Source organism: Chiloscyllium punctatum, chromosome 36 (genome assembly GCF_047496795.1).
Source record: "Chiloscyllium punctatum isolate Juve2018m chromosome 36, sChiPun1.3, whole genome shotgun sequence".
NCBI lineage: Eukaryota > Metazoa > Chordata > Chondrichthyes > Orectolobiformes > Hemiscylliidae > Chiloscyllium > Chiloscyllium punctatum.
This window is the reverse complement of record NC_092774.1, coordinates 13,307,790-13,323,894: the sequence shown is the minus strand read 5'-3', so window position 1 is coordinate 13,323,894 and position 16,105 is coordinate 13,307,790. Positions and strand designations below refer to the sequence as shown.

General features: G+C 46.2%; 1 protein-coding gene across 2 annotated transcripts in view; it reads left to right on the top strand.

The window, feature by feature from the left end:
* The first annotated feature begins 354 nt into the window (after window positions 1–354).
* LOC140460743 (uncharacterized) overlaps window positions 355–16,105 on the top strand; it is a 130,798-nt gene continuing 115,047 nt past the window's right edge. Inside the window, exons 1-2 of one of the 2 annotated variants that reach the window (XM_072555380.1) lie at window positions 355–487; window positions 7,183–8,744. In XM_072555380.1, coding sequence (XP_072411481.1) covers window positions 7,590–8,744 — 1,155 coding nt within the window. In that variant the 5' untranslated portion in view covers window positions 355–487; window positions 7,183–7,589. Of the gene's footprint in view, window positions 488–5,929; window positions 6,073–7,182; window positions 9,187–16,105 lie in introns of those variants that run through there. The other variant, XM_072555379.1, reaches the window with a different exon arrangement.

Genomic DNA, 16,105 nt, shown 5'->3' with positions numbered 1-16,105 from the left:
GTGCCCAACTCTGCAGACTTGGAAATAAACCTTTGTTTTCCTGAATTTGTCTCGAGCGATTATTAGGAAGCGATTTTCGTTTCTAACAATTACTCAGGGTTCAATGTGGGGGAATGGGTGTGGGTGGGTGACCCTTGGGAGGGTCGGTGAGGCCGAGTGGCCTGCTTCCACACTGTGGGGATTCTCTGAAGGGAGGGGGTTTGGAAAGTGAGTTGTTCTCCCCGTCTGCTGCAGGGGCCACGCATGCGCGGTGCGGCGGCCCGCTGGAGGACTCGCCCCGCCTCCTGTCCCGGCACGTTTCCTCGCCCCGCCCCTAGTTCCTTTGTGACGTCACAACGCGGAAGTGGCCCTGTCCGTTTCAATGTGAATCTCCCTCCCTCTGGGCGACTCTTCATCCTGGGAGGGAGACAGAGATGGGAGGAGGGGAAATTGGTCACTTGTAGCAACTGGAGTGAATCCAGGGAGGGAGCAGACTCCGCAAACTCAGGTATGTGTCTTAGTTACCCGGGTGAGGAGGGACTGAAGGATAGAGATTGGGAAGGGGGAGGGCTGGATATCTTTTCTGTTTTGATGTTTAAAATGCACCCGATTCCCACCAGTAACTGCAACAGGTACAAGTACAGCACATGCAATATTCCTCATTGCAGCTTCAAGCCGGTTTTGCATCCTCTGTTCTTCCTCCACCTTCGTTCCTGCACATTTAGCCTCTTTCCCTCATTCCCATCCCCCCGCCCTGATGTTCCAAGCTCCATCCTTTCCCGGTGGCGCCCATTACTCTTGTCTATTTCTTGCCTTATCCGGCCTTGTGTGTGAACAAAGTGTTAGCGTATATCCTCTTTCACTGCCAGCTGCTTCCTTGTTTGCGAAAGCAACATTTCCTCCCATTTTCCGCCGACACTGAGCCTTCTGACCTCCTTGATTGTGTGTTTTTTGTTTTTGCAGAAGCAGGAAATAGATGGTTATAACTGTTTGTACGAGCACATCCAGTTTAATCTGCACCCCCTCCCCTCACAGCACCTTTATGTGTTTGTCTGTAACATTGTTTGCAGGCACATTTCATGTATGCACATTGTAGCTAATACAAAAGCAATTATATATTTCCTTCACATAGCTTTCATTCTTGTTAACTCCACTGTTGGCTGAAACAATTATACCCTGATGTTAGTTCATTCACTTTGCAGAAGCAATTATGGTTGCAGAAGTAACAGTGCTTTACCTATATCCCACAGGGGTGACCCTACAACCTTGTATAAATAATGTGGGACATGGCGAGGGTAAACAGACAAGATCTTTGATCTGTGGTTGCTCATAGGTTTAGGGTGAGATTTAAAAGAAACCTAAGGAGAAACTCCTATGTACAGAGGGTGGTGTGTGTAAAGAATGAGCTGCCAGAGGAAGTGGTGGCTACAATTATAACCTTTTAAAGGGTATCTGGATGGGTATATGTTGGGAAACATTTAGAGGGACATGGGCCAAGTGCTGGCAAATGGGACTAGATTGATTTAGGATATCTGGTCAGCATGGACTGAAGGGACTGTTTCTCTGCTGTACATCTGTGATTCTGGCTTGCCACTAATGTTTGTCACGTCTGTATGTTCAGGTTCTCCCTGGTGTTGGTGTTAATGCCTTGTTGTCTTATTTGCTCCCCACATCCTGGGGACATTAACCATTTCCTGTCTGGCTGTTCGGACTGCTAGTCCGGATCTTCGGATTTCTGGGATTGGTCAATAAACACACCTGGAAATGACTCTTTGTCAATCATACAAGCAATAGTTTATTCTTTGATACAGCCGGGCCGCTAGACTCTGATCAGCCCAGAAGGATTAGGTTAGATTCTCAACAGTGTGGAAACAGGCCCTTCAGCCCAACCAGTCCACACCGACCCTCTGAAGAGTAGCCCACCCAGACCCATCTCCCTCTAACTAGTGCACCTAACATTACGGGCAGTTTAGCATGGCCAATTCACCAAACCTGCACATCTTTGAATTGTGGGAGGAAACCCACGCAGACACGGGGAGAATGTGCAAACTCCACAAAGCGTGTGGTGCAGCTTAGAGTCCGGGCGTACATAAAGGATCTCACAGGCAGAGCCCTTCTCACCACCAGCCAAGCCATGTCTTGGTGCTTGTTGGAAAGTTCTGACGATGAGGCATTCTGCCAAATGGCTTTGACAGTCTGCTCAGGGAACCGCTCGACAGGATCCACCCTCTCCTTTTCCCAAAGGGTCTCAAGAACACTACGTGCTGACCACTTCCTGATGGACTTGTGGTCAAAGGTGTTTTTCTTCATAAACTTCTCCATGAAGGACAGGTGATACGGAACGGTCCAACTACTCTGAGCGTTCCGCGGCAGTGAGACCAGGCCCATCCTTTGCAACACCTGGGGTAGGTAGAACCTCAGTAGGTAGTGACACTTGGTGTTTGCGTACTGGGGATCCACGCACAGCTTGATGCTGCCACACACACAGGGTGAGGGTGGCATTGTGTATTTTTCCCCCCGTTGCCCAGATCTTTGATCAGCGAGTCCCTTCGGACCCAATCCATCTCTGACCTCCATATAAATTGGAAGATTATGGGCGGCACAGTGGTTAGCACTGTTGCCTCACAGCGCCAGAGACCTGGGTTCAATTCCCGCCTCAGGCGACTGACTGTGTGGAGTTTGCACATTCTCCCTGTGTCTGCGTGGGTTTCCTCCGGGCGCTCCGGTTTCCTCCCACAATACAAAAAACATGTGCAGGTTCGGTGAATTGGCCATGCTAAATTGCCCGTAGTGTTAGGTGAGGCAGGTTGTGGGGGGGAGGGGGGGACGGAGGGGAAGGAATGTGGGGCCTGTCCTGTCATAGTGACATTTTACACTCACTTTCCATCTTCTTTTACTGGCCCTTGGGCTGTTTACCCCCCCTCACTGTCTGTTTAATCCTTGGGCTGTTTACCCCCCTCACTGTCTGTTTAATCCTTGGGCTGTTTACCCCCCCTCCATGTTTGTTTAATCCTTGGGTTGTTTACCCCCCCCTCACTGTCTGTTTAATCCTTGGGCTGTTTACCCCCCTCACTGTCTGTTTAATCCTTGGGCTGTTTACCCCCCCTCCATGTTTGTTTAATCCTTGGGCTGTTTACCCCCCTCACTGTTACTTGTGCAATTGCTGAGGGAAGTGTGTAAATCCTAGTGAAGGAGATTATACACCAGCATGTATATGTTCCTCAGTTATTGAAGGGGTAGGACCTGTTGAGAATGGTTAGTAAATGTGGTGCACTAAGTCTTGTTAACATGGATATAGTTTATTATTTGGAAAAATATACTTTTATTATTTAGAATCATAGAGATGTACAGCACGGAGCCAGACCCATTCGGTCCAACCTGTCCATGCCAACCAGATATCCTAAATTAATCTAGTCCCATTTGCCAGCACTTGGTTCCTATCCCTCTAATCCCTTCCTGTTCAAATATCCATTCAGATGTGTTTTAAATGCTGTAATTATACCGGCTTCCACTACTTCCTCTGGCAGTTCATTCCATACATGCACCACCCTCTGTATGGAAAAGTTGCTCCTTAGGTACCTTTAATATTTTTCTGCTCTCACCCTAAACCTATGCCCTCTAGTTGTGAACCTCACCCCTACACTGACGAAAATACATTTTTTTTAAAAAAGTGAGCAGCCCGACAAAATGCAAAAGCTATCCAGTCATTTCTGCTGGTAGCTGAGACTAGGCCTCAAGCTTTGGGGGGAGTAGGTTTAGGACTGAGATGAGGAGGAGGAAGTGAGGGCTGCTGGTTTTCCCAGAGAGTAGTGTATCCGCAGAATTCTCTGCCCGAGGAAGCAGGCTCCAAAATGCCCCGGTCCTAATTCTTCAGCTTGACATACCCGTGACTGTAAACTTTGAAGTGTTTTGGTTAACTGATGCAAATATTTCCCACTTGTCCAACAATACAGTGTCAGCTGTTTCAGTCATTTGAGATGGTTTTGATTCATCTGCTAAATACATCTACTATTATTAGATAATATTCATGACAATGTATGGGAGGTGATACTATATATGCAAGTTGTAGACAAGTAAAAAAGACTGACCAGGCAAGGAAGTGGTTAACAAACACAGGACATCCCTCTTCGAGTATGCACCTTGTTTGTTCACAAATTAAACACACTTCAGATCTTTTCCTAGCTGCTTTCCCAAAATCTGGGTGCCACCAGGTTTATGAGCGCGTACAATAATGTACATCATCAACTGAAATAGGCAGCAGCAAAGAGTGAACACAAACCAGTCCAGCAGGGGGCACCCATGTTTTGGTTTGAGTATTGAGGGAGTGCCCTTTTTGAGGCCCCTGTGATATCAGTACCATACCCAGGCTAATGTGCATTGAAACCAGATTATGAAGTGTTAACTTTCCTGCAAACCTCTGCCTGTGTGTGTCTCTCTGTAACATTTTCCAACTTTCCTCATACCTGTTTGTCAGCTCTTGTTTATTTCTTCCTTCCAAGGCAAATGAAGCACACACTTTCCAGAACAGTGCAAATTAGGGAGTTGAGCCTCATAAATCCTGGCTATGACCCATAGCTGCTTAACCAAGTGTGCAAACTCTCAATATCGGTCAGCCGTTCCATTTGCAAATCGAACACTGTTATCAAAGTAAGTTGTTCTTGTCTCTGCATGAGTCCACAACCCAGTGAAATACAACGGAGTCTTTAATGGTTGCCAATGTGTCCTGTGCCAAATTCATTCACGTCTGGATGTCCTGAAGCGAGCAATTATCCTTCAGATTTCTACTACCCAATTAAAACTAATGTTGGGCCCTCTAATGGATCGGGGGCATTTTATATAAATAATTATTCCCTCCGGAGTGGAAACGGGCCCTTCAGCCCAAAAACTCCACATCGACGCTCCGAAGAGCAACCCACCCAGACCCATTCCCCTACATTCACCCCTGACGAATGCACCTACATTACAGGGCAATTAAGCATGGCAAATTCACCTAACCTGCAATTCTTTGGACTGTGGGAGGAAACCCGCTCAGACACTGGGAGAACGTGCAAATGCCGCACAGTTGCCCGAAGCGGGAATTGAACCCAAATCACTCCAAAAGTTACTGCTTCCAATAATAGATTAAGTCTTTTCCCTGGGGTCGGGGAGTCCAGAACTAGAGGGCATAGGTTTAGGGTGAGAGGGGAAAGATATAAAAGAGACCTAAGGGGAAACTTTTTTATGCAGAGGGCGGTACGTGTATGGAATGAGCTACCAGAGGAAGTGGTGGAGGCTGGTACAATTGCAACATTTAAGAGGCATTTGGATGAGTATATGAATAGGAAGGGTTTGGAGGGATATGGGCCAGGTGCTGGCAGATGGGTTTGGGTTGGGATATCTGGTCGGCATGGACAGGTTGGACCGAAGGGTCTGTTTCCATGCTTATGTCTCATGACACTCCAAAGGTTACTGTTTCCAGAGAAGCCTGTTGGACGACAACCTGGAGTTGTAATTTTAACCTTTATCCAAGTTAAGGTGGATTGGCCATGCTAAATTCCCCATAGTGCCCAGGGATATGCAGGTTAGGGTGGATTGGCCGTGCTAAATTACCCATAGTGCCCAGGGATGTGCAGGTTAGTTTGAATGGGCCATGCTAAATTAGGCATAATGTACAGGTAAGGTGCATGACTCAGGGTTAAATGTAGAGCAATGGGGATAGGGATGTGGGTGTGGGAGGGTCGGTGAGGCCGAGTGGCCTGCTTCCACACTATGGGGATTCTCTGAAGGGAGGGGGGTTTTGGAAAGTGTGTTCTCCTGCCCTACGCCCCAAGGAGCAGCGCATGCGCAGTGCAGCGTCCCGCAGTCGGTCTTGCCCCGCCCCCTCAACCTCCACTTTTCCTCGCCCCGCCTCCTGTACCGTAACGTTTCCTCGCCCCGACCCTAGTTCCTTTGTGACGTCACAACGCGGAAGTGGTCCTGTCCGTTTCAATGTGAATCTCCCTCCCTCTGGGCAACTCTTCATCCTGGGAGGGAGACAGAGATGGGAGGAGGGGAAATTGGTCACTTGGAGCAACTGGAGTGAATCCAGGGAGGGAGCAGACTCCTCAAACTCAGGTATGTGTCTTAGTTACCCGGGTGAGGAGGGACTGAAGGATAGAGATTGGGAAGGGGGAGGGCTGGATATCTTTTCTGTTTTGATGTTTAAAATGCACCCGATTCCCACCAGTAACTGCAACAGGTACAAGTACAGCACATGCAATATTCCTCATTGCAGCTTCAAGCCGGTTTTGCATCCTCTGTTCTTCCTCCACCCTGGCTCCAGCACATTCAGCTTCCTTCCCTCATTCCCATCCCCCCGCCCTGATGTTCCAAGCTGACCCGCAAAAGATCGGTTTATCCCTCCATTCTTTTTGTGGGTTTTGAAAACTTTCCCAATGCTCTTCTTATAAAAGTTGTGAAGTTATGTTGTAGCTGCACCAGACATTGGTTAGGCCACTTTTGGAATGTTGTGTGCAGTTCTGGTATCTCTGCTAGAGGAAGGATGTTGTGAAACTTGAAAGGATTCAGAGAATAAGGTCATTGAATATATCCAAGGCTGGTTTCATCTGATTTTTGAACAACAAAGAAGTGGACGTTTGTGGGGGAAGGCAAGAACACATCTGTCGTCTGCAAGGTGTTGGAAAGGATTCTGAGGGATAGGATTTATGACCATCTTGTGATTGTGAAGGCTGGACTTTCAGAGCATGTTTTGCCCTGACTGGAAGCAGAAGAGTTTGACTGAAGTGCGTCGGTGTTAATGCCTTGATGTCTCATTTTGCTCCCACCTTCCCGGGGTCATTAACCATTTTGTGTATGGTCCTTCCTCAAGAAGCTGCATTGCAGGTTCACCCTGAATTGACACTTTTTTTTTATGCTTCCCAAAATCAGACCTGCTCACTCTCAGCAGGATCCCAGTGTCGTGAAAGATATTCACATTCAGGTGGTATTATCCAAAATTCAGAGAGATGTCAGTCTTGATGTTTTTGCTTTTTCTGCCCCTGTAAGATCCTGAATCAGCACCTTCAGGGGAATTAGTTATATCGGAGTGAGAACAGAGAGTGGGATGGTGCTGTCAATTTTGTGGAGTAACAAAAGACCAGAATATTCCACAGAAAGTAGAATTGCTTGTTCTGAATTTTTACCCTGCCCTGGCAGTGATGACTTTTGTAATCTCTTTTTAAACAGTGTACTTGAAGATTTGAAGATAGAAGCTTCAAAATCAACGCATGAAGTCCTTACACCCGAAACATTGACTCTCCTGCTCCTCGGATGCTGCCTGACCTGCGCTTTTCCAGTACCACACATTTTGACACTGACTCTCCAGCGTCTGCAGTCCTCACTTTGACGTCAATGTCTGACAGTCGCTCAATCCATCGGGACAGGAAACAATTTTCAACTGAGTCTGTGAGAAGCAGCAAAGCGTTTTGGTTCCTGTTTGAGTACGTTTTCAGCATCAGTGGGACTGGATGAGAGACCCTACTGTTGCAGCGCATTGAGTGTGGGGTGTGTAGAAGCATCTACAGCCTGGAAAGAGGAATTGACGGCAGGGAGGGGCTGGAAACGTGTGTGTGCACGCAGCTGAAGCTTCGGCCATGGAGAAACCTGAGGAATCCTGCCCCGTGGAGAAACGGTGGAAGTGTGCTGATGGTGGAAAAAGCTTCCATTTCCCGCCTGCCCTGGAGATTCATCAGCGCATCCACACAGGGGAGGGGCCGTTCTCCTGCCCCGAGTGTGGGAAGGCCTTCAGCAAATGCTCCGACCTGCTGAGGCACCAGCGCTCCCACACGGGAGAGAGGCCCTTCAACTGCCCCAAGTGCGGGAAGAGATTTACCCGGGCCTCCCACCTGCTGAGACACCAGCTGGCCCACACGGGGGAGAGGCCGTTCTCCTGCCCTGAGTGTGGGAAGAGATTTGCCCAGGCCAACAACCTGCTGACCCACCGGAGGGTCCACACGGGGGAGAGGCCCTTCAGCTGCCCCGAGTGCGGGAAGGCCTTCAACAATTCCTCTTCTCTGCTGACCCACCAGCGGGTCCACACCGGGGAGAGGCCCTTCAGCTGCCCCGAGTGTGGGAAGGCCTTCAGCGATTCCCCCAACCTGCTGAGACACCAGCGGGTCCACACGGGGGAGAGGCCCTTCAGCTGCCCCGAGTGTGGGAAGGCCTTCAGCAATTCCTCCAACCTGCTGACCCACCAGCGGGTCCACACGGGGGAGAGGCCCTTCAGCTGCCCTGAGTGTGGGAAGGCCTTCAGCGATTCCCCCAACCTGCTGAGACACCAGCGGGTCCACACGGGGGAGAGGCCCTTCAGCTGCCCCAAGTGCGGGAAGGCCTTCAGCAGTTCCCCCAACCTGCTGAGACACCAGCGGGTCCACACGGGGGAGAGGCCCTTCAGCTGCCCCGAGTGCGGGAAGGCCTTCAACAATTCCTCTTCTCTGCTGACCCACCAGCGGATCCACACGGGGGAGAGGCCCTTCAGCTGCCCCGAGTGCGGGAAGGCCTTCAGCAATTCCTCCCACCTGCTGACCCACCGGCGCGTCCACACGGGGGAGAGGCCCTTCAGCTGCCCCGAGTGCGGGAAGGCCTTCAACAATTCCTCTTCTCTGCTGACCCACCAGCGGATCCACACGGGGGAGAGGCCCTTCAGCTGCCCCGAGTGCGGGAAGGCCTTCAGCAATTCCTCCACCCTGCTGAGACACCAACGTGTCCACACTGGGGAGAGGCCCTTCAGCTGCCCCGAGTGTGGGAAGGCCTTCAGGCATTCCCCCAACCTGCTGAGACACCAGCGGGCCCACACGGGGGAGAGGCCATTCCCCTGCACCGACTGCGGGAAGGCCTTCAGCAATTCCTCCCACCTGCTGACCCATCGGCGGGTCCACACGGGGGAGAGGCCCTTCAGATGCCCCGAGTGCGGAAAGGACTTCACGCGCTCCTCCCACCTTCAGAGGCACCAGCGAGTTCACGTACCACCGCAGGGGGGATTGAAGGAATGATGGCTGAGTGCCATTATCGACTGGACTATTAACCCAGTTCCAGGGATCCCGGGTTTGAATCCCGCTGCGGCAGATGGCGCTATACAGGGTATGGGTTGAAATTGCTGAGTGAGGCAATAATTCCTCCAGGTTAAGGCTGTACCAAGGATCCAGTTACAAAGGGACATCTTGGTGGTGACCAATAGTAAAGAAAGTGATGGGGGATGGGTGGGGGAGAATGGGGTTGGGGGGGTGTGTGCGCTTTGACTTTGAGCTGTTTAAAAAGCAACTGCTTTTTCTCTGCCATTTTGCTGAGGGGGTTTGAAGCTGTAACAAAGTTGGGTCGCAATAAAGGTTACCTGAACCTGCTGCTGTGCTCAGACTCTTATTGAAAGCTTTGAGCTCCAAGAGTTTTTGTTTTAAAGCTGCTCATTTCTTTCAGCCTCCTGCACTAAATTTCCAATGTCGCCTATCAGTTGGAGTCGTGAATGAGCAGCCAGTATCGTGAGAACTTGTCAATTTTTCAGGAATGCAGAGTGTGCCATTTCATCGGCGTTGTAAAGTTTCCTGGAAGCATCAGGAGGTGTGGGCAGTGTTCACGAGAAATTATGTGGAGAGGCCGATGTTGGACTGGGCTGGATAAAGTTAAAAATCACACAACACCAGGTTATAGTCCGACAGGTTTATTTGGAAGGATGAGCTTTTGGAGCGCTGCTCCTTCATCATGTAACTGTGGAGCAGGATCATAACACCCAAATTTTATAGCAAAAGATCAGTGTCATGTAACTGAAATGACATATTGAACACACCAAGATTGCTGTTCAGTCTTTCACCTTTTAGACTGAGTTTCAGTTCATTAACCTGTAAATCCCAGAATTACTATTAATTCACATTCTCGAGATGACTTAAGGTTTTTTTTTTAAAAAGTGACATCTCAGCCCAGACAATGCATTAAAGGTGTGAGGTTCGAGTCTGTCATACCCCAATCTTGGATCAGACTGGTTCTATTTCCAAAGTAGGAATTTATAAAATATTACATGGATTGACTGCCTGCAGACTGTGCACTTTTTGAGCAAAGTAGAATGTGTCTGCAAACATATTTCTGCCAATACAAGTTTGCCCAAAAAGTGATGAGTTTGTGCATGAGAATGCACATAAGTGTCTGCGCATGTTTGGTAAAGTGAGTGCGTGATGGAGTATACGCTGAGAGAGTGTTGGGGGCGTGTATGTGTGGGTGTCTGGAGAGAAAGCGTGTGTATGAGTGAGCTATTAAAAGCGAGGGCTTGCGTTTGGCTAAAACAAGGAAGGGAAGCCCATGAACAATTAAGGGTCCAACCCTTTGTCGTGCTGTAAAAGAGGGACAGGGTGAGGTTCAGGTACACAGTTCTTTGAAAGTTGCATCGCTGCTAGACAGGGTGGTCAAGAAGGCGTTTAGCACACTTGCCTTCATTGTTCACCCCATTGAGTCTCGGAGTTGGGACATCATGTTGAGGTTGTACAGGATGTTGGTGAGGCCACTTGTAGAGTACGGAGTACGATTCTGGTGACCCTGTAATAGAAGTCTTCCTACGAGAGAGGGTTCGGTAAAGATTTACCAGGATGTTGCCAAGACGAGATGGTTTGAGTTATAAGAAGAGATTTGGACTTTATTTATTGGAGCACAGGAGGTTGAGGAGTGACATTATTGAGGTTGATAAAATCATGAGGAATGGAGGTAAGGTGAATAGCGAAGGGCTCTTCCTTAGTGTAGGGGAAGTCAAGGCTCAGGGGCATATATCTTTAAAGTGAGAGGAGAGAGATTTAAAAGGAACCTGAGGGACAATGTTTTGACAGAGGGTGGTTTGCATGTGGAATTTGGATGAGTATATGCATAGAAAGGTTTAGAGGGATATGGGCCAAACACAGGCAAGTGGGACTAGTTTAGCTTGGGAATCCTGATCGGCATGGATGAATTGAACCGAAGGGTCTGTTTCTGTGCCGTCGACCTCTCTGAACCAGAAGTGATCTTATTGAAACCAGTAGAATTCTGAAAGGGGCTTGACAGGATAGATGCCGATAAAATGCTCCTTTGTTGGGATTCTATGACTCCCCCGACAATGTGGAAGCAGGCCATTCAGCCCATTTATTTTATTCTGGCCCTCCGAAGAGTTTCACCCACATCCATTCCCATCCTCTGTATTTCCCATGGACAATCCACCCTAAATTGCACATCCCTGGTCACTATGGGTAATTCAGCACAGCCAATCCACCCTAACCTCTACACCCTCATCTAGAAATTACCTCCTCAAAAATGAAATTTAAATGCAGAGCTTTTCTCTCAGATAAATGTCACTCTGAATCAATATTCAGACGCAGACAGAATTCACACCTATTGTTAGAAAAGCTCTACATTTGAATGATATTCTTGAGAAGGTAATTAAAATCAAATTCTGGGATTAACATAGCAAAGAACAGAAACCCATTCGAAAGGTGAAAGATTTAATCTAAAATTGGTTGATGTGTCATATTTCCGTGACGCTAGACTCCTTTGGATATAAATTGTGATCATGATCTCATTCTCCACAACTACTTGATGAAGGAGCAGCGCTCCGAAAGCTAGTGCTTCCAACCAAACCTGTTGGACTATAACCTGGTGTTGGGTGATGTTTAACTTTGTCCATGGGAAACACATGAGTTGTGGGACTGGTAACAGTTCTTATTTTGTGATCAATTCCAAGTGAAATTTCTCCTCTGTGCAGGCACGGGTGAACAGTTTGTTTTTTGTACTTTGTGCGAGATCGGGCGAGCAGCTTTTAAATCCTTACGTTAAGCAGTTTAAGTAAACTGTCAATCAGCAATTGTATTCAGAGAGTGGTACTTCCAGCTCTGGTAATCCTGTTGCATCAACACAGAGAGGGAGAGGATGTCACATCTAAAGAGCAGATAGAAAAGTTATTTCGCTTGTTCAGTCAGTTCCTCACTCAGATGAGACTGGATACTGCTTTTAATGGATCATAATTAAATGCTACAATGGAACACCTTAAATTCGAGGAATTTTGAAAGGGCAAACGGAACAGTAACTTTGAAGAGAGATGTTCTTCCATTTTTAACCTTGGGTGACCCATATGAGGCATTTTTATTGATAGCTCCATAATCGTCTTCCTGCTGGATTTTTTTCAGGGCAAACAATTTCTGGTGGGAGAAATTCTGTATCCTGGGGAGGCAGGGACATGAAAATAAAAACAGGTTGTTAAAAGCATTTGAACTATGGGCCCACGAGCTCTCGTGGGAGCAGTGCATTTGCCAAAAACATTTCTGAGGAATTCTGTCTAACTGTTGGACTGAAAGTAGTTTCCCCACTGAACATTAAACAGGTATTGAGAACGTTGTGCATTATAGAGTGTGTTCCTGAGGACCGGAGGAGGATTGAACTTGCCAACGTGAACCACACTTTGCAGAGAGAGGAAATGTCTCTGGATGGAAGAGGTTGATGGAAGTCAACAATTGTCAGATTATTCCTTGAAAATAACAGCTGGTATGGGGATCCCAGAAGAGGGGAGTCTGTACTGACACACAGAAACAAACCCTTCAGTCCAGGCCAACCAGATATCCTAAATTAATCTAGTGACCCATTTGCCAGCATTTGGCCCATATCCCTCCTGAATGCTTCCTATTCATGTCCCCATCCAGATATATGTTTTTCTTCGAAGAATACTTAGGTGAGAGCCGAGATATGCTATTACTCAGCCTTTCCCCACTGAGCTTCACCTTTCCTTCGTGCTAATCGTAGCTGGAGAAGGCTGAAAGCTGTAAAGGATTTCCTGGGGGGGAAAAAAACGTTTATTCCAGATTGGGCTCAGTGATGGATTTTCTAAAGCTTGGTTATTGTCGATTTCAATCAGACAAAAAAAACCTTTCAGTTGTCCTTGTCCAAGGCAGAGTAGATATTCTTTTAAGGTACAATTGAGATATCTACATTCTTTACAATGTTTTTCCATCATTTGGTTTATTGAGCATCATCTTCTTGTGATTCACCAGAGATGATTTGAAGTGAATTCTGTAAGATGCTTTTCTATTTTATTTAACTTTACTTGGCTCTTTAAGGCAAATATTTCCTTTTCATGTGATTGGTATTAAAATATCTCAATGTATAATAATGAAGCAGCTCATTTATTCTGAAATTATTTCAATTAGTTGGTCAATTGCCAAATAATACCTGCACAACTGTTGTCAACATTGATACCCAGGAAAGCTATTTTGTTTAATATATTTCCTTTGTAAAGATCTTATCCAAATTTTAAAATGATTGTATTTTCATATGAAATACAGTTTGCAGTGTTTTATTAAACAGTTGAAAGTAACTTTGCACTTAATTGCAATGTTTGGGATTAAACATTGTGACTTTGATAAAAGTGATCTTTCACAATTTATGGTGAGTCTATTAACAAACAAATGTTGCCATTTGCTCTTGAATTACCACAAATTCAATTTGAAATTCTTGAATGAGTTGGATAAGGGGTTAAAAAGTGAATATTTATTGCACTTTTTCTGAAATTCTCTGCACTGCCATTGTATTTGGTTAAGTGTATGTAACCCTCTTTATAACTTTGTATTTCTTTGATATTGCATTTGTCACTGCTACTGCCCGAATAGCCTAAAAAAAATGTTTTGGCAGTTGGTGAAGTTGTGAATTTTTAGTCTAGTAACATTATTCAATTGTGAAACAATCTGAAGATTAATTTAGGCACATACAAGAACATCAAAGAGATTGTGATGATAGAAAGTCAACATGTAGAATTGCCAAAGAAATGTCAACTGTGGCTGCTCTTAATTTGGTACAGACTAAGTAGAGATAATGGCATTGTACACAAACTGTGTGTAGTGTGAGTTCAGAATTTTTCTCATCCTTTTAATTCTGGCACATGCAGTGATAGCAGCACCATAATCTGTTTTATTTGTTCGTGGAATGTAAGCATCACTGGCAGAGCCAGGATTTGACTGCTAAGAACACAGATATGAATATTCGGTGAGGTTGAGTTGCAAGGTCTACTATGGCAAAACAAATGGTACTGACTTGCACTGTACTCTGACAAGACAGAGACTTTGGGAGGAGAACAAAAATAGGAATTTCTACTTCAATATTGATGCTCCTATTTATATCTCTCAAAAGGAGAGTGTTTGGTCCCAAAAAATTAATAATGGCTCTTTTGTTGAATTATTTCCCTGTATCCGCATATATCTGGAATCGTTTTCTTTTCAAGAATTTTGCAATTACCTTTGCCATTTACTGGTTACATTACCCCTTCACGATCATTTCAAATCGTAATAACTTGCTTATTTTCTTAAAAATTAACTATCTCCAGGTCACCTCAAACCCCTTTTCAAAGTGGCTGCACTATTTCCAATATGTTCATGCTTTGTAAATATTACCATGTACCATTAATTATGTCCAAGTCTCCTTAGATTTCAATGTATCGTTTTAAATATAAAAATGCCCCGTTACTTGTAGCTCAGCCCTTTAAATGTGTTATGTGTTCTCCCCCCGCAGCTGCAGAGTGAGACAGGAGAGTTTGTTTTTGTGAATGAACAGTTGTAGCGCGAGGTGGCTGTGACTTGGTGACGGTGAGGCTCCCCGGCCCCGCCCATCCCCAACTCCGGCCCCGCCCACCCCTCCCCCCGGCCCCGCCCACACCTCCCCCGGCCCCGCCCACACCCGTGTGGAGATCCTGTACAACCTGAACATGATGTCCCAACCCTTGTACTCAATGGTGTGAACAATGAAGGCAATGGTGCTAAATGCCTTCTTAACCACCCTGTCTACCAGTGATGCAACTTCCAAAGAACGATGTAATTGAACCCCCCTCCACACACAAACACACACACACACACACACACACCTCTCTATTGCACAACATGAGCCGGGGCCCTATCATTCTGTGCAAGTCCTGCCCTTCCCTGTTTTAGCAGAATACAACCCCTCACTTTGATTCACACCTTGCTCATACACATCTGCTCTCTCGAACCACACACACACACACTCTCTCTGACACACACAGGCTCATACTCCATTACACTCATTGTACCAAGCATACACTCAACACATGCACACACATGCTCTCTCATGCATGCATGTGCACATACACAACTCAATGGGGTGAATTTGTATTGGCAGAATTGTATTTGCATATATATTCAACTTTGTGCACTTTTTGAGCAATCTGCAGAAAATCAATCCATGTAATGTTTTATAAATTCCTACTTTGGAAATAGAACTGGTCTGATTGAAGATTGGGATACAGATTCAATGTTCACACCTTTAATGCAACATCTGAACCCAGATGTCACCTATTTTAGAAGACCTTATGTCACCTTGAGAATGTGAATTAAAAAAAGCTCTGGGATTAAGTATTAAATGTACCAAAACCCGCAACTCATTCTAAAAGATGAAAGACTTAACATCTATCTAGGTCTGTTCAATATGTCATATCAGTTGAACGATACTGTGATCATTTGCTGTACATTTTGTTTTTATACAGCTACCCGATGAAGCAGTAGTGCACTGAAAGGTCGTGCTTCAAAATAAACCTGTTGGACTATAACCTGGTGTTGTATGATTTTTAACTTTGTCAACTCCAGTCCAACACTGGCACTCCACATCGTTTCCAGTCAACACAGCACCTGGTGCTGCCAGTAAACTTTAAAAAGCCAATAAAACACAGTACCTGCATGCCTGAAAAACTTACAATTTCTATGATACGAGTATTCACTGCTCCATCTGATACATTACATTGGAAGCTTAGTGCAAGAGGCTGAAAGAAAGGAGCAGCTTTAAAACAAAAACCACTTGGAGCTCAAAGCTTTCAAATCAGAGTTTGAGCCCGGTGGTAAGTTCAGGTAACCTTTATTGTGACCCAACTTTGTTACAGCTTCAGATCCCCCCAGCAAAAAGGCAGAGAAGAAGTACCTGCTTTTTAAAACAGCTCAAGGTCAAAGTGTGCACACTACCCTCCCACCTGACCTCACTTCCTTTACTATTGGTCAGCGCCAAGTTGTCCCTTTGTAATTGGATCCTTGGTACAGCCGTAACCCGGAGGAAGTATTGCCTCACTCAGCAATTTTAACCCATACCCTGTCTCCAAGTAAGTGTCTCCCTGCCCATC